Source organism: Panthera onca, chromosome B3, assembly GCF_046562875.1.
Source record: "Panthera onca isolate mPanOnc1 chromosome B3, mPanOnc1 haplotype 2, whole genome shotgun sequence".
Classification (NCBI taxonomy): Eukaryota; Metazoa; Chordata; class Mammalia; order Carnivora; family Felidae; genus Panthera; species Panthera onca.
Window position 1 is genome coordinate 34,597,575 of NC_138344.1, and position 18,728 is coordinate 34,616,302.

An 18,728-nucleotide genomic window follows, 5' to 3' on the forward strand; every position below is an offset into this window, starting at 1 on the left:
TTGTTTGAGATTTTTCTTGCTTCTTGAGGTAGGCTCTATTGCTCTAAACTTCCCTCTTAGAATAGCTTTTGCTGCATCCTAAGGATTTTGGACCATGGTGCTTTCATTTTCATTTACTTCCATGTATTTTTTCATTTCTGCTCTGATTTCTTGGCTGACCCATTCACTGTTTAGTAGCATGTTATTTAATCTCCATGTACTTGTGTTCTTTCCTGATTTTTTCTTGTGGCTGATTTCTAGTTTCACAGTGTTGTGATCAGAAAAGATGGGGCGCCTGGGTGGCTCAGTTGGTTGAGTGTCCGACTTCAGCTCAGGTCATGATCTTGCAGACTGTGAGTTCGAGCCCCGCGTCGGGCTCTGTGCTCACAGCTCAGAGCCTGGAGCCTGCTTTGGATTCTGTGTCTCCCTCCCTCTTTGTCCCTCCCCTGCTCATGCTCTGTCTCTCTCTCTCTCTCTCTCTCTGGTGAAAATAAATAAACATTAAAAAAATTTAAAAAAAAGAAAAGAAAAGATGCATGGTATGATGTCAGTCTTTTTGAATTTGCTGAAGTGGCCTAATATGTGACCTATTCCAGGGAATGTTTCATGTGCACTTGAAAAGAATGTGCACTCTGCTGTTTAGGATGGAATGTTTTGAATACATCTGTTAGATGCATCTGGTCCAATATGTCCTTCAAAGCCACTTTTTCCTCATTTATTTTCTATTTGGTTGATGTAGCCACTGATGCAAGTGGGGTGTTAAAGCCCCCTAATGTTATTGGATTACTATCAATTATTTCCTTTATATTTGTTTTTAGCTGTTTTATGCATATGGGTGCTTTCATGTTGTTGCATAAATATTTGCAATTATTATGTTTTCTTGTTCCCTTTATTATTATATAGTATCCTTCTTTGTCTCTTGTTACAGTCTTTGTTTTAAAGTCTATTTTGTTTTATATAAGTATTGCTACTCCAGCTTTCTTTTCACTTCCATTTGCATGATACATGCATTTCCATCCCTTCACTTTCAATCTGCATGTGTCTTTAGGTCTAAAATGACTCTCCTGTAGGCAGCATTTAGATGGGTCTTGCTTTTTTGTCCATTCCATCGCCCTATATCTTTTGATTAGAACGTGGTCCATTTACATTCAAAGTAATTATTGATAGGTATGTACTTGTTGCCATTTTGTTGCATGTTTTATGGTTGTTTTAGTAGATGTTTAGTATGGTTGTTTTAGTAAATGTTACCATTTATATGTAACATCTTATGCATATAGCAGTCTTTTTAAGTTGACAGCTGCTTAAGTGTGAACCTATTATAAAAACACTAAATTTTTACTCCTTTCCTTTCCACATTTTAGGAATATTGTGTTATACATTACATCCTTTTGTGAATCCTTTGACTGATTTTTATGGATATACTTAATTTTATTGCTTTTGTGCTTTCTACTTTTCTCACTCCTGCTTTTCGTCTTTCCATTCCACTCAAAGAGACCCCCCTTTAACATTTCTTGTAGGGCTGGTGTAGTGATGATGAATTCTTCTAACTTTTGTTTGTCTGGGAAATTCTTTGTCTCTCCTTCTATTATGAATGATAGCCTTGCTGGATAGAATATTCTTGGTTGCATGTTTTTTTCTTTTAGCACTTTGAATATATAATGCCACTCCCTTCTAACCCGCAAAGTTTATGCTGAAAAATCAGCTCATTTCCCTTCTATGTAACTGTTTCCTTTTCTGTTGCTTTTAAAATTGTGTATTTATCACTACTTTTTGCCATCTTAATTACTATGTGCCTTGCTGTGGACCTCCTTGGGTTGATTTTATTGTGGGCTCTCTGTGCCTCCTGGATCTGGATTTGTTTCCTTCTGCCCCCTTTTCTCTTTCTTCCTTTTCTGGGGTCCCTATTGTGTGGAAGTTATGCTTGATGGTGTAGCTGAGTTCCCTTAGTCTGTTTAGTCTGTCTTCATTTTTTATTATTATTTTTCTCTCCCCTGTTCTCTTGCTTGGTTTCCATTACTGTGTCCTCCAGGTCACTGATCCATTCTTCTGCTTCCTCTAGCCTACTATTTATTCCAGCTAGTGTATTTTTAATTTCAATTATTGAGTTATGTATTTCTGATTGGTTCTCTTTAAATGTTTTTTATTTCTTTGTTGAGGGTCTTACTGAGGTCCTCCACTCTTAAGTCCAGTAAGTATCTTTACTTAAAATTCTCTATCAGGCACATTACTTATCTCCACTTTATTTAGCTCTTTTGTGATTTTGTCCTGTTCTTTTATTTGGGATGTATTCCTCTGTCTCTTCATTTTGTCTAACTCTCTGTGCTTTTTCCTATGTGTTGGGAAAGTCAGTTACATCTTCTGCTCTTGAAAGTAGTGGCCTTACAAAGAAGAGGTCCTATAGTGCCCTGCAAAAGAATGTCCCCTGTTCACCAGAACCTGGTGCTTCAGAGGTGTCTCCTACGTGTGCTTTGTACAATCTACTGTTGTGGCTGAGCTGTGTTTGCCTTTAGTCCAGTCATCTGCAATGGTTCTCTTTGTTGTGGGCAGGATTTGGTCCCTGTGTTGTTAGCGGGCCAGTCTGGGGGCCGCCTTGGCTTGAGTTGAGTCAGACTAGGTGTTTGCCAGAGATGCAGTAGCACTGAACTGCTGGGCACTTTCTCTGTGTTGTCCCCTGAGAAACTTTCATTGGTGGTCAAGGCCTACAGTCAGACTCGATATCTGACCCCAGCCTATTGCTGGGGCCACAGTCAGACTGCTGTGTGGTTATCCTCCCCTCTCCCCAGGGCAGGAGTCACTTTGGAGTGGTGTTGGCCCCTTTCGAGGCCGCTTGCACAGTGCCAGGCTTGAGGTACCACTTTGGATGGGCTCTGGCCAAGGGTGTATTGGAAGGGGGCAGGTCTATAGGAGACTGCAGGTGGAGGGCATATGGTGCCAGCAAGGTCTGCATCCATCCTCTACAGGAGGGGAGAGGCAGCCACCCAGGATACCTCCTGCCCAGGCCAGGATGGAGGGGGCATGTTTGTAGAAGCACGTGGGGATGGGGCATACTGCTCAAAAGCTAGGTGGAGAGTGCTGGTGTTGCACTAGTTCCTGCAGGTGTCTGTGTATCTAGGCTGTGGGGTGGGGGATGGGAAATGGCACCTGCCTGCTCTTGTGGTCTTGGAAAGGTCTCCAAAAGATCCCTGCCCCTCCAGCACATGTTCTGACACTAGTAAACAAATCTTCCCCGGATATCCCGTATATCCCGGGAATTTTTCGAACTGCTGCTTCTATGTTGTGTATCAGTAGGACTGTTTGTTGTGCTGTCTCTTTAAGGGTGGGAACTCCGTTTCCTCTAGCCCTCTGGCTCTTCCAGAGCCACACCCGCTGGTTTTTAAAGTTTATTTATTTTGAGAGACAGAGAGTGTAAGCAGGGGAGGGGCAGAGAGAGAGGGAGAGAGAGAATCCCAAGCAGGCTCTACGCCATGTGGGGCTCAATCCTACTAACTGTGAGTTCATGACCTGAACCGAAATCAGGAGTCAGACACTTAACTGACTGAGCCACCCAGGTACCCTATGCCTGCTGGTTTTTAAGTTTACAGGTGTTAAGGCCCACTGATTGTAAGAACTCAGAGTTAGGCCCCTCTGGTTTTCAAAGCCAAATGTTATAGGGATTCGTCTCCTAGTGTGGGGCCTCCATGCCTGGGTGCCTGGCATGGGGGTCTGCTCCTCTCCTCTCCCATGGACAGTCCCACAGGTTTGTTCATCTCCCAACCTGTCTCTGCCCTTCCAACCCTCTTCAGTGTAGCCTCTTTTTTACATTTAGTTGTGGATAATCTGTCCTGCCAGTCTTCAGGTTGTTTTCTGGGTTATTTACACTGATGTGGGTGTTGTCTACTTGTATCCATGAGACAAGGTGAACTTAGAATCTTCCTACTCCACCATATTCCCTTTCTCAAACTAATATTAATGAGCTACTAAAATTATTATTTTTTAGAAAATAATCTATACATAGGTTTATTTAATCAATGCATGAACTACTACCCAAAGCCAAAAGATAAGGTTCCCATTTCAATTAGATATTTCAACTCAATAATCTCTAAAGAACTTCAGATTTTCCCATCTTATAAAGCAGGTGTTGACAATTTTCTGAAAAGGCTTACATAGTAAATATTTTAGGCTTTGCAAGCCTTACAGTCTCTGTTGCAACTACTCAAAGCAGCCATAGACAATATGTAAAGAAATGAGTATAGCTATGTTCCAATGAAGCTTTCTTTATGGACAATATTTGAATTTCATGTAGTTTCCACATGTCATGAAATATTAGTCTTTGATTTCTTCCCCCAACCATTTAAAAATTCAGAAATCATTCTTAGCTTGTGGAAAAATAAATAACAGGCAGCAGGCCAGATGTGGCCCATGTGCCATAGGTTTGCCAACACCTGCTCCAGAATAATCCCTTAAAAATCTAGTCACCTTAAGGGGCACCTGGGTGGCTCAGTCAGTTAAGTGTCCAACTTGAGCTTGGGTCATGATCTCAGGGTTCATGGGTTCAAGCCCCATATTGGGCTCTCTGCTGTCAGCACAGAGACTGCTTCAGATCCTCTGTCCTGATCTCTTTCTGCTCCTCCTCTACTCACTCTCTCAAAAAAATAAACATTAAAAAAAATCTAGTTACCTTAAAATTTCAAATTGTTACTTCCCAGAGATTAACGTGATTATTCAAATCTTCATCAGTAACTTCTTTTAGATCAGCTGGTTTCCATTTTGGTCTCTGGTCTTTAGTAAAACTGCCCTAACACCTTCATGAAAGCCATGGCTTCCCGCACAAGCTTGACTCAACTGATATTCCAGAGTTAATACTTCTTGCAAGGTCTTTGAAGACCCCTCCATGAGTTGCCTTAGTGTGGTATTTAGGGATGCTGGAGACATTTTATTAATTACCTTCAAATGTTCTAAGGCAAAAGATGGACTATCTTGCTGTAAATTTTCAATAACCTGTTCCACACTATTGGCCAAGAACCAACTGTTTATTTTGTCCATGTGGTCCTCAAGGATAAAAGACTTGTCTTGATCAGTCTTGGACTTTGTATGGTAACCTCTAAGACATCTGCAATATTTTCTTTTGGAGGAGATTTTAGGGCTAACAAATCTTCTAACATGCCAACTTTTCAGAATCCACAAAATGCGTCACAATTCCTGCTGTGTATGTATCTCTTCCCTTCAGCCTGAATCCTGTTAATGCAAGGAAGTAACCAAGTTTTCCTTGAAGTCGTGGCAAGAAAGAACCTCCACCCACATCAGGGAATAGTCCAAACAGCAATTGGTGAATCGCTATTAAATTGCTATTTCCGGCATCGCAAAGAGAGACTTTTCAGTAGCCGCTTGGAATTGCCCATGAACTGAGAGACCAACTCCCCCACCCCCTGTGATGCCACGAATAAGTGCAACATATGGTTTCTGGCAAGAATCAATGGATTGTTCAGCATATATTTTTCTCTAAAGAAATCTTGAGCTGTCTTCTGGTTTGCCTTACCACCTTCTGAGATCACTCTGATATCACCCCAGCACAGAAAGCCTTTCCACTATAATAAATGGAATAATCATTATAATCATTATAAATAATGATCAGGACAGTTTCGGGATCTTGTTCCCAATTCCTTAGCTGTGGATAAATTTGCCACATCATATTAAGATTCAGTGCATTTAGGAACTTTGGCCTGTTTAGCGTGATCACTCCTGCACGACGTTTTCTTTCCAATTGTACTTTTCCTACTGCATCCGTGTGCCTAGACATTCTAACCCTAGAGGCTGGAGGTCCAAGATCAAGGCACCTGCAGATTCAGTCTCATGAAGTCCCTCTTCCTGGTTCACAAAAGGCGGTCTTCTCGCTGTGTCCTCCCAAAAGTTTCAGTATGATATTAGCCCTTTTGGATGAATTAAACCTGGACCTGAGCCTCCACACCTCCCGCAGCCCCATGGCGAAGACACTCATGAGCCTAAAGTCTAAAATTATTTTAAATGTTTGTAAGGGGACTACTGTAATAATCATATATAAATGTACATGTCCCATTGATACTAGGTACAATACATGAATACATAATATAGGATTAGGTGAGGTCCTGCTGAATGCTTTATAAAGTAGAAATATATGGTTTGAATAAAATTGTATTAGTTCTTTATACTCCATAAAGGATAATTTTATAGAGAGACAATTTCCAATATTAACAGAAAATTGCAAAGCCATTCATGAATACTGATTTAAATCCCAGATCCAGAAAATCAAGAGCTTAGTCTCCCCACCAGATAGAAACTGCATACATAAAAGTTAAGACAGGCCTTTGGGCTGAACACACAAGTCATAACCGGGGATAATTCAAATATACGACTAAAAGAGAATGTTTACCAGAGAATTAGGAAACTTCATCTTCAATTTTGGAAGCACTTGGACGATTTCATCAAATTCTATGAAACTGAAGGACACGGTTGTCACCATTCCTGCTGTTTGAACACTCCAATTCCGATCTAGAGATTCCAGCGCTCCTGAGCCATAGAGGGAAAGTGTGTCCCCGTCCACTTCCACAAGGTGTGTGTCTGTGACAGATAAACCTTGTAAAGCGCTGGTAAGTCCTGAGTCCAGAGACCTGGAAAATGCAACACACAATTTTATTTTATTTTTTAAATTTTTTTTTAACGTTTATTTATTTTTGAAACAGAGAGAGACAGAACATGAACAGGAGAGGGGCAGAGAGAGAGGGAGACACAGATTCTGAAACGGGCTCCAGGCTCTGAGCCGTCAGCACAGAGCCTGATGCGGGTCTCGAACTCACAGACCGTAAGATCATGACCTGAGCCGAAGTCGGACGCTTAACCGACTGAGCCACCCAGGCGCCCCAGCAACACACAATTTTAAATGAAAGTCTTATCATGCAAAGTAAAGAAGAGCCAATGAAAATCTGTTGGAAAAGGTATGTGAACTTGGATATTTTATGTTCATTTTTCGTTGTTTCAATAATTAAACCCAGAGCACCAAAGACTTTCAAAAGAATATCTAGAAGTTTTGCATTCTTCTGGTTATATATTTTAATTCAAAAAGAGGCACAAGTGAATAAAAAATAACACTTTAAACCCAAATTATTTATATCAGCTAAAGATAACTGACATCTAGTTTTAAAACAATAGATTTAATATATCACGGATATCTTTTCACGTTAGAACAAATAACATTTTCCTAATCTATAAAGTATCCCACTGTGCGGCTGGGAAAAAAACCCCACATTTTACAGAACACTTTTTCTATATTAAGAACCATATAATATAAAAATATATTTATAAAACACCTGGGAAGACACATAATTACTGCTAACAATAGTTTACCTCTCAGAAGTTAGATTAAGGAGTAAGTTTGACTTTCTACTTTTGAATACCTCAATGTTGTTTGAAAATTTGTAACTGTATACTAAAATTATAAGCAGTAAAATTAATGACAATATCCTCCCCATTTTGAAATTAAAAATGATGAAAAACAATCCACTATTTAATATCTCTGTGTGTATATATATATATATATATACACATATATACATATATGTACATATATGTATATATGTGTACATATATATACATATATACATATATACATATATATATATACACACACATACACATATGTATGATACACATAAAATCACTTCACGTACTCTACTGAATATGAGAATTGTTACTATTTCCAAAGCAGGAGCCACATTTTCTGTAAAAGGGACCCAAATGTTAGCCAGAGAAGACAAGAAGTCGCTCAATCCAATTCAAATTTTTGGATTTGGGAATAGAGATGTAACTATTTATTTTACCCAATCTCAAAAGTCAAACAACGCTTGGCTTTTGTTCCATGTGTTTTCATTCTGCTATTTTTTGTTCTCAGGCAGTATTTATTTGCCCCTGCTAATATTAGTACTTTGCCTTCCTTTGTGCTCCTATTAACTTCTGTATACTCCTCCAATATATCATTACTCATACTATATCATAATTATATGCTTATAATTTGCCTTCTTGATCAGTGAATTCTTTGAAGCTAAAGACAATTTTCTCATCTTTGGGGCCCGGCAGTGGGTGTTGTACCGTGTATATTGAATAAATGAATTATTAAAGATCTTCACATTTGATAATGCTGACATGGGAGGGGAAGACTAACAAACGATTAACCTTGTTGGCTTATTATATTTTACTGGACTTATGTGTACTTTTTCAGAGGCACCAGTTAACTTGTAACACATCTGTGTCTATAGTAACAAGCTGGGTAATAACATCAGTCAATTCTAAGTGAATATACAAGCAAGAAAATACAAAGAGGCTTAATTTCTGCCACTCTGGTCCTTGAAACAACGATTATTATATGACAGCAGTAAGACATTCAATAAGCAGTAGTATGTGAATAATCTTAGATGATAAATCCTATAAAGGTAAGGGATGATAACAGAACAAAAACCAGATGGAGTTAAGAGCTCCTTACATTGTGCTTTGTGTGATAGCTTTGGGCTGAGCTATGTAAAGCATACAATCATTTCTGGAATAAGGAAAGGAAAGGAGTTGTATTTCACTGCCACTAAAATACAGAAGGCTTGCTGTAAAGAGTGCATACCCCTGTTACAGCACTTACCACGCTGCATGGCAATTAGCTGCTTACTTGCCTGTCTCTCTTACCAAACACCGTGATTCTTGAAGGCTCCAACTTTGTCACATTAGTAGCTCTATCAACGAACGCAGCTCCTAGCACATGTTGTGGTCAATAAATATCTCTTGCATGAATTAATGAAGTGAGACAATTAAAAAATTTTAATGACTATCTATTGAATCTTATGAAGGATGTTCTGACTATAAGGTGTGATTTGAGCAAAGGGGCAGAATCAGTGATGCTGATACAGAATAAGGGTTAGCAGGTTTTCTTGGGTGAGGCAAAGGCAAATACTGAAGAAGTAAGGGCAAGGCAAGAAAAAAAAACCCAGCAAACTAGTTAGTTAATGTCATGATGCCTACATTAATGCCACAATACCCAGCAAACTGAGTTCATTTTAATGTAAAAATGATGGGGAATCTGACGTATATACCATAAACATGAATAAATCCTTTGAAAAGCAGTATTATTCTCTGTTGTATATTTGGAAGTGTTTTGACTTTCTTTTCTTTTCCATATGGTTAAAAGTTAAAGAACATAAGCTCCAAGATAAGTCTTGCATCAGAAAGGAATTATTTATTTTGTATAAAGATTTGTCAAGCAAACTGTTGGGAAAATAAGTGAAATAATTAATAAGTGTAGACTCAGCAAAACAGCAATATGGTTACAAAAGAAAGGAGAAGTAAGTTCCAACTTCTATAGGTCTCACGTGGGCATTCTGTTAAAAAACAAATGGCAACTTTTCTGTGCTACATAAAGGTTCATCCTTGTCAACAGAAAATGTGGCACCTGTTAAACAGGTCATAGAATTATCTAACCCACTTCAGTTATTATCTGAATGAGGCTTGAACTTAGCCTCAAACTCTGGCCAATGTAGAGTAGAGGAATCTGTTCTTTGGGGAATAGGTTTTTTTTTAATGATGTGCATAAAAAATGACTTGGAAAATTTGCTAAAAACGTTTACACATTGGGGATTGTTCTTCCAGCTTTCCTTGTATGCTTGGCAGGCATGTCCCCAGCTTTAGTCACACATACATACATACATACATATTATTTCACTTGTTCATTCATTCATTTATTCATCAAACATTTACTGAAAGCCCACTTATATATAGGGCACTGTGCTAAGGATTTGGGCATAGGCAACTAACTCATCTGTATTGATAAAAACAGTCAGTATAGAGATCATGGACGTGTGTTGAATATATCAAAACTTTCCTCACTTTCATTGGCCTCTAGTCCCAGAAATAGAACTGCTCTAATCATACTCTGGAATTAATTTAATAAACCCATGAAATATAATTTCTAAAATTAGAAATATAATTTCTAATTTCTAAACCTCAACTTCTCATTAAACAAATAGGTTTATTTGCCAAGCTTACTATGTGTCAGGTATTATGATAGGCACTGGGGATATAAAGATCAATTAAGATGTACTTGCCCTTACCATATATGAAAGACCCACAGCTAAAATCATCCTCAAGGGGAAAAACTAAGAGCTTTCCCCCTAGGGTCAGGAGCACAACAGGGATATCCACTCTCACCACCATGGTTCAACATAGTACTAGAAGTCCTAGCCTCAGCAATCAGACAATAAAAAGAAATAAAAGACATCCACACTTGCAAGGAGGAAGGCAAACTTTCACTCATCCCAGTGACATGATATTCTACATGGAAAACACAAAAGACTCCACCAAAAAACTGCTAGAGCTGATACATGAATTCAGCAAAGTCACAGGATATAAAATCCATGTACAGAAATCAGTTGCATTTCTATACACCAATAAATAAGCAGCAGAAAGAGAAATCAAGGAATTGATCCCATTTACAATTAAACCAAAAACCATAAGATACCTAGGAATAAACCTAACCAAAGAGGTAAAAGATCTGTACACTGAAAATTATAGATAGCTTATGAAAGAAATTAAAGATGACACAAACAAATGGAGAAACATTCCATGCTTATGGATTAGAAGAACAAATATTATTAAGATGTCTATACAGCCCAAAGCAGTCTACACATTCAATGCAATCCCTGTCAAAATTACACCAGCATTCTTCATCACAGAGCTAGAACAAACAATTCTAAAACTTGTATGGAACTAGAAAAAGACCATGAATAGCCAAAGTAATGTTGAAAAAGAAAACCAAAGCAGGAAGCATCAAGACAGTATGGTACCAGCACAAAAACAGACACAAAAATCAATGCAACAGAACAGAGAACCCAGAAATGGACCCACAAATGTATGGCCAACTAATCTTTGACAAAGCAGGAAAGAGTATTAAATGGAAAAAAAGACAGTCTCTTCAGCAAATGGTGCTGGAAAAACTGGACAGCAACATGCGGAAAAATGAAACTGGACCAGTTCTTCCACAATACACAAAAATAAATTCAAAATGGATGAAAGACCTAAATGTGAGACAGGAAACTATCAAAATCATACAGGAGAAAACAGGCAGCAACCTCTTTAAACTCAGCTGCAGCAACTTCTTACTAGACATGTCTCCAGAGGCAAGAGAAACAAAAGCAAAAAATGAACTATTGGGACCTCATCAAAATAGAAAGGTTCTGCACAGCGAAGGAAACAATCAACAAAACTAAAAGGCAACCAACAGAATGGGAGAAGGTATTTGCAAAAGATGTATCGGATAAAGGGTTAGCATTCAAAATCTATGAAGAACATATCAAACTCAACACCCAAAAAGCAAATAACCAGTGAAGAAATGAGCAGAAGACATGAATAGACACTTTTCCAAAGAAGACATCCAGAAGGCCAACCGACACATGAAAAGATGCTCAACATCACTCATCATCAGAGAAATACAAATCAAAACTACAATGAGGTATCACCTCACACCTGTCAGAATGGCTAAAATGAACAACTCAAGAAACAACAGATGTTGGTGAGGATGCAGAGAAAGGGGAACACTTTTGCAGTGTTGGTGGAAATGCAAACTGGTGCAGCCACTCTGGAAAACAGTATGGAGGTTCATCAAAAAATTAAAAATAGAATTACCCTATGACCCAGCAATTATACTACTATGTATTTATCCTAAGGATACAAAAATGCTGACTTGAAGGGTACAATGCACCCCAATGTTTATAGCATCGTTATCAATACTAGGCAAACCATGGAAAGAGCCAAATGTCCATCGACTGGTGAATGGAAAAAGAAGATGTATACATATATACAATGAAATATTAGTCAGCAATCAAAAAGAATGAAATCTTGCCATTTGCAATAACATGGATGGAACTAGAGTGTATTATGCTATGTAAAATAAGTCACTCAGAGAAAGACAAATATCATATGATTTCACTCATATGTGGAATTTAAGAAATACAGATAAACATAGGCGAAGGGACAGAAAAATAAGATAAAAACAGGGAAGCAAACCATAAGAAACTCTTAAGTACAGAGAAAAAAGTGAGGGTTGCTGGTAGGGTGCTGGGTGGGGTACTGGGTTAAATGGGTGATGGACATTAAGGAGTGTACTTGCTGGGATGAGCACGGTGTGTTATATGTAAGTAATGAATCACTGAATTCTATTCCTGAAATCAATATTACACTATATGTTAACTAACTTGGATGTAAATTTTAAAAAATGAAAGAAGAAAAAGAGAAGACAAAAATCATGATTTCACAAATATGTGTAATTTAAGAAACACGACAAACATAGGGAAGGAAAAATAAGATAAAAACAGAGAGGGAAAGGGGCACCTGGGTGGGTCAGTCGGTTAAGCATCCAACTTTGTCTTAGGTCATGATCTCACAGTTTGTGAGCTCAAGGGCTGCATTGGGCTCTGTGCTGACAGCTCTGAGTCTGCTTCAGATTCTGTGTCCCCCTCTCTCTCTGCCCCTCCCCTGCTTGTTCTCTGTCTCTATCTCTCAAAAATAAATAAATGCTAAAAAAATTAGAAAAAAAAAAAAAAACAGAGACGGAGACAAACCATAAGAGACTCTTAAATACAGAGAACACACTGAGGGTTTCTGGAGGGGAGGTTGGTGGGGGATGGGCTCAATGGGTGATGGGCATTAAGGAGGGCACTTGTGGGGATGAGAGCACTGGGTGTTATACGGCAGTGATGAATCACTGGGTTCTACTCCTGAAACCAATACTACACTGTATGTTAACTAACTTGAGTCTTTTTAAAAAGACTAAGAAAAAAAAAAGACCTATTAGTCTTTAAAGAGCTCCCAATATGAATGGTGGGTAAAGAACAAGACAAATATATACATTAATTGTAATACAATGTACTTATTTTCATATAATGAGTATTTAAAAGATATGCTATGAGAACACAGAAGAAGGAATTCTTCTAGTAGGGAGAAGTCAGTTTTCAAAAGAAGGTAACATTTGAACGGGTCCTTGAAAGATGAATAGTAGAATTTCACCAGAAATAGAAGGAGGAAGCACACACAGGTAAGAAAAACTAAATGAAAAAAGGCATAGAAGCCTAATTATATATAACATATTCAGGTAAGAAATTCTGATAAGGCTACAACACTGAATGAAACATATTGGAGTCATAGCTGAAGATGAATCTGAAAAGTCAGATTTTATCCTATAGAGGTTGAGGAGCAGAAAAAGTCATAAAATATCAAAACAGAAAGGTAATAGGACCATATTCGATGCATATTTTTGAGCCCCTCCAATGTGACACGTATGGAGCTAGGCACTGGTGCCACAAAGACGAGCAAGACATTTCTCGATCCTCAAGGATCTACCTCAGACCAATAAGTTGGTCAACCTTGTGGAAGATGTAGCAGAGAGAGGCTGAATGTTGGGAGAATAGTAGGAAAACCAGTGCAATAGTGTTGACTAGATCATATAAGGGCATAACAAAAAGGAGGGCATGGTGCCCTGGAAATGGAATTGGCAAGAAGGCCAGACAGACCTTAGTTCAAATCCTAGGTCTGCCACTGGCAAACAGATGATTTGGGGAGCAAGTTATCTAGTTTCTTTGTAGTTGCAGCTCCTAATGTGTAAATGGTGATTACAATACATATTTTTTCAAAGTTGTTAAGAGACTAGAAATATTCTAAATCCTATCTAATGCTTAGTTCAATACATTATAGTGATTATTATTAATAAAAGAAGGGAACATAGATATAACAGATGTTTAAGAGAAAATAAAAGTAGAACTTAGTGACTGATTACAGGGAATAAAGGAGAAGAATGAATAAATGTGACTCAAATTTTTAGAGTAGATGACTGGATCAAGTGGTCTAGTGTTCTACCCCTGTCTAGTCTAAATTCTGAGAAGTGTGGCGTTTTTCTGCGAAGGATCCATGTTTTAAAATTTGTTTTCCCATGAAGCCCAATACATTTCCATGTGTATTTCCCCCCTCAAATATTATTTATAGAACAGCAGGCAGTCTGCCATCAAATAGGAATTCTCTTCAAGACCTTCACACTCATGTGGTTAATTACATGTATAAATGCTTATTTAATCAACTTGATCTTTCTATGAGTCAGAAAAGGCATATTCTATGCCTTCTTGATTAGTATAGGACTCTAAGAAACGAGAGTGTAATTAACTTAATGCAATAAAGTAATGAGTCCCCAAAAGCCAGGCTAAATAAAGAATATACTCTTAAATGCCTGAATGGGCAAAAAAAGAATATTTCAGAGGATTACGGAGTTTTTTGGTTTGTTTAAAAAAATCTTTAGGCTTTCTATAACAGGCTAGAACAGAAAGACTTAAATATTTCGGAAGATTCTTTTCCCAATGAAAAAGTGGTGCTGATTCCTATAATAATGTATTTTATGAATTTCTATTACAACATTCATAGGTGTAGAAATTCATTTTATGCATTATATTTTATTATGGTAGTGTTGGCTAAAGTACCACAGTGTTCATAGACAGGAAATGACCAAAAATAAACCAGCTTCACTGTATGCATCCAATGTAAGCAAAGAAAACATTACACCAAGTACTTTCCCATTTCTGGCACGGAAAAGAAACCTGCAATATGTCATTTTACTATAGAGCTGTCCCAAGTACAGTGAAACAGTGAAATCATTAATGGGATATACCAAAGTTTTACAGAATTTCTTCTCTTTATGTGCCTGTAATTTTTTCATGGATACTTGTTTCCAGGCATTTAGTTACACACCCATAAGCCAAAGGTCACAGAAACTCTAACACAAGAATTAGCCACTTTTCTGGCATTATGAAATACTAAAGACTATAAACGGGATTGTTAAAAATGGAAAAACTTATGCAGCATTAAAAAACAAATTGGAACCCTAAGGAAGGGACTCTCTGAGCCTCTAGCTTTCTACCGTCAGAAAGAGCCAGGCTTATATCATTCCAGAAAGATGAAATTAAATTATATTTTTAAAGACTTACAGAGAATATAGTAACACAACTTCTAAAATTTAAAACATTTTACTGTGTACTTTCAGATAAACCAGCACAGAGACTGGACACATGTGTTTGAAATCTCCCTCTAAAAGCCCATTAAAGCAGTTGAACTGGTATAAACCCACAACAAGTACAATAGTTGGGGGGAGGGGGAAGGACAATCTGCTGTAGGAAGTTTCAGAAAACTTCTGGAAACTGTAAAGAATGTTGAGTGATGAAGAAAAACAAAAAAAGTCATTGCTTCGAATACATACAAACTGGAGACAAGAACAAAGATGTAGGCCAAACTGCTCAGAAGGCTCTGGAAAGGAAAGAACAGTAGATATGATAGAAGATGGGTGTAGAAGTAAGACTGAAGATCTGTAAAAGGATCCTACCACCTACTTCTCTCACTGCCTATAAAACAGTCAGGCTGAGCGGCATCACAGATGAGTGGGAAAAGGAAAGAATTCTCATTAAATAGGAGTAGGGCAATTGGCCATTCCCATATGGGAAAAACAAACAAATCGGACCTCTGTCTCAAACTTAAAAATCAATTCCAAGTGTAATAAAAACTAAAATACGAAGGGCCAAATTTTCAGCTTTAGGAAGACAAAATGGGAGAATATTTATATAATCTCAGTGTAGTAAAGGATATTTTTCCTTAAACACAATCCAAATGGGTAAACCACAAAAGAAAAGGTATATAAATTGGTATCTTCCAAAATACAAATGTTGTTTAAAGGCAAAGACATATCTGAGATTGCTTGGGGGGAAGCAAAGAGTGAAAAGAAGGCCCCGGACCAAAATCTGAGTAACTCTATCATCTATAGGTTGAGAGGACAGAAGTACTTGAGGATATTAGAAAGACACATAAGGCTAGAAAAGGCTACTAGTAATATGATGTAAAATAATAAATTGTAAACAATGGTCCAAAAGGAAATATTAAGACTGAATTAGGTCAGGAAGATAGCAGGCTTCAAGAAGAATAAAGTCTACTCACGAGATAAATGAGAAGTTCAAAGAAATTTGAACATAGTAAAGGCAGCACAAATTTCTTCATTTAGTAAACAATAATAAATAAATAAATAAATAAATAAATAAACAAATAAAAGATAGAAAATCAGAAACTCCAGATAAAAACAAACTATGTATGGGGTGCCTGGGTGGCTCAGTCAGTTAAGCATCTGACTTCAGCTCAGGTCATGATCTCACGGTACGTGAGTTCGCGCCCCGCATCAGGCTCTGTGCTGACAGCTCAGAGCCTGGAGCCTGCTTCTGATTCTGTGTCTCCCTTTCTCTCTGCCCCTCCCCCGTTCATGCTCTGTCTCTCTCTGTCTCAAAAATAAATAAACATTAAAAAAAAAATTAAAAAAAAACCTATGTAAGAAGGCATGGCTCAAATGTGAGGCAAACTAGAGTGTGGCATGGCTTTGAACACATTTTGAAGTGTGATGAAGCGGGGGACTATTTGCATTTGATGCTAAGATTATTTTCCTTGAATGGTTTAGGAAGCAGAAAATGAGATTTACAGTACACTACTTAATGCTCAAGTAAAAAATAGTTACATAATCGCAGAAATGTAAACACTGCTTACTAGTTTTCAACCTTTTTTATTGAAATTTTTAATTATTTATTTTTGAGGGAGGGGGAGAGAGACAGACAGACAGACAGTGGGGGGATGGGCAGAGAGAGAGGGAGAGACAGAATCCAAAGCAGGCTCCAGGACCTGAGCTGTCAGCACAGAGCCCCATGCAGGGTTTGAACTCACAAGCTGTGAGATCATGACCTGAGTCAAAGTTGGATGCTTAACCACCTGAGCCACCCAGGTGCCCCTACTAGTGTTCAGTCTTTAGAAGCTACCAATTGACAATGTTGTGGTTATAGAAAAGACACAAATAATTTTAATATCAAAATGTAAAAGCATAGCTCATGGTATATAGCAAAACTGTGGTTCCCAAATGAGAGAAAATGGTAGAATAGGGAACTCCAAAACTGCATTCCTCCACAAAAGTAACAAATATGCTAGCGAAAACTTTCAGAATCAACTCTTTCAGAACTCTGGAATCTAAAAGAAAAAAACATTTTAACAACCAGGGAAATGCATACTGAAGAAGAAACATGCTGAATTTCAGTATGAGAGTTCTGTGCATTTTAACTTACACTGCTAACATCCCCTACTCCCTAGCTCAGTGGTGGTTTGAAGATGGCAGCCCATATTCTTTGTGCAGGTTGTTGGCACTAGAAAAAGTAACACATGCCTTACTCTCAAAGAGCTGTGGTCATGCGTTTGACATGTCTGGTGGGTCCCAGCTAAATAGCCTGCCTTTGTTTCACGTGCCTCAGAGTTTCCCCTGGGCACAGGTGGCTTCGTGCGTGGCATTTGTCAAAAGCATTTAATGCAAAAATGTTTTAGGTGTTGCCCCGTGGGACAAAAAAATAGAGCAAAAACCTTAAGACAAAAAGAGGCTAGGGAAGAAGATAGTTGGGGGATTGAGGGCTTTGTTAAGTTCTTGTGCATTTCAGGGAATGAGAAGACCCTAAACAATCATCTCCAATTGTTAAAAGAAAAAGACAAAGGAAGAATCTCGAAATAGCAAGAGAGAAATGACTAAGTGACTGGTCCTGTTCAAGGGACCCTCAGGGACCCTCAATAAGATTAACAGCCAGTTTCCCATCAGAAGCCATGGAGGGCAGAAGGCAATGGGATGACATATTTAAAGTGCTGAAAGAAAAAGCTTTCAACCAAGAATTCTATATCCAGAAAAACTGCACTTGAAATGAAGAGAGAAATTATGACATTCTCAGATCAAAGCTGTGCTTACTGCTAGTACACTTGCCCTACAAAAAAAAGCTAAGGTAGCCCCTTAGATTGAAATAAAAGGACACTAGGTAGTTACTCAAAGCCAAATAAAGAATATCAGGAAAGGTAATTACATAGGTAAATATAAAACCCAGTATAACTGTATTTTCAACGGGTACCTCTTCTTTTCCTCTATATGATTTAATAGACAAATGCATAAAATAATAATTATAAATCTATGTTAACGTGCACATAGTATATAAAGATGAAATTTGTGATAATAAGAACATACACAGAGTGAAGCCATATAGGAGCAAAATTTTTATCTATTATTGCAACTATACTGGTATTAATGCAACCTAAACTGTTATTATTTATGATATTAATTGTAATCCCCAGGGTAACAACTGAGAAAACAGCTAAGAAATATACACAGTAAAAGGAGTGAGAAGGGAATCACAATGGCACACTAAAAATCACTTGAACACACAAAAAAAGTAGTGGAAGAATTGAGGAACAAAAAAGAAATCAGAGAGCAAAATGATAGAATTAAGTGCTTTCTTATGAGGACTTGATAGATTAAATTCTCCACATAAAAGGAGGTTTTTAGCAGAACGAATTAAAAAAATAAGATTTAACTATAGGCAGTCAACAAGATTAAAAGACACAAATAGACTGAAATTGGAAGGATGGAAAAAAGATATTCCATGCAAATGATAACCAAAAGAGAGCTAGAGTGGCTGCTAATACCAGACAAAATAGACATCATGTCAAAAAGTGTTACAAGAGATATAGGAAGACATTTTACATCGATAAGAAGGTCAATCCATCAGGAAGGTGGAACAGTTATAAATATAGTGCATTTAACATCCAAAACATATAAAGCAAAAACTGACAGAATTGAAGGGAGAGATAGATCTGCAATAATAGTTGGAGATTTTAAT

The 18,728-nt window shown here is 37.7% G+C and overlaps 1 protein-coding gene and 1 pseudogene across 4 annotated transcripts in view; both read right to left on the reverse strand.

Annotated features, from left to right (window-relative positions):
* LRRC49 (leucine rich repeat containing 49) overlaps positions 1-18,728 on the reverse strand; it is a 148,543-nt gene that overhangs the window by 23,087 nt on the left and 106,728 nt on the right. For all 4 annotated transcript variants that reach the window (XM_060618130.3, XM_060618128.3, XM_060618132.3 and 1 more), the window contains one exon: positions 6,365-6,602. In XM_060618130.3, coding sequence (XP_060474113.2) covers positions 6,365-6,602 — 238 coding nt within the window. The remainder of the gene's footprint in view (positions 1-6,364; positions 6,603-18,728) is intronic.
* LOC132668921 (3-hydroxyisobutyryl-CoA hydrolase, mitochondrial-like) lies at positions 4,695-5,938 on the reverse strand (annotated as a pseudogene).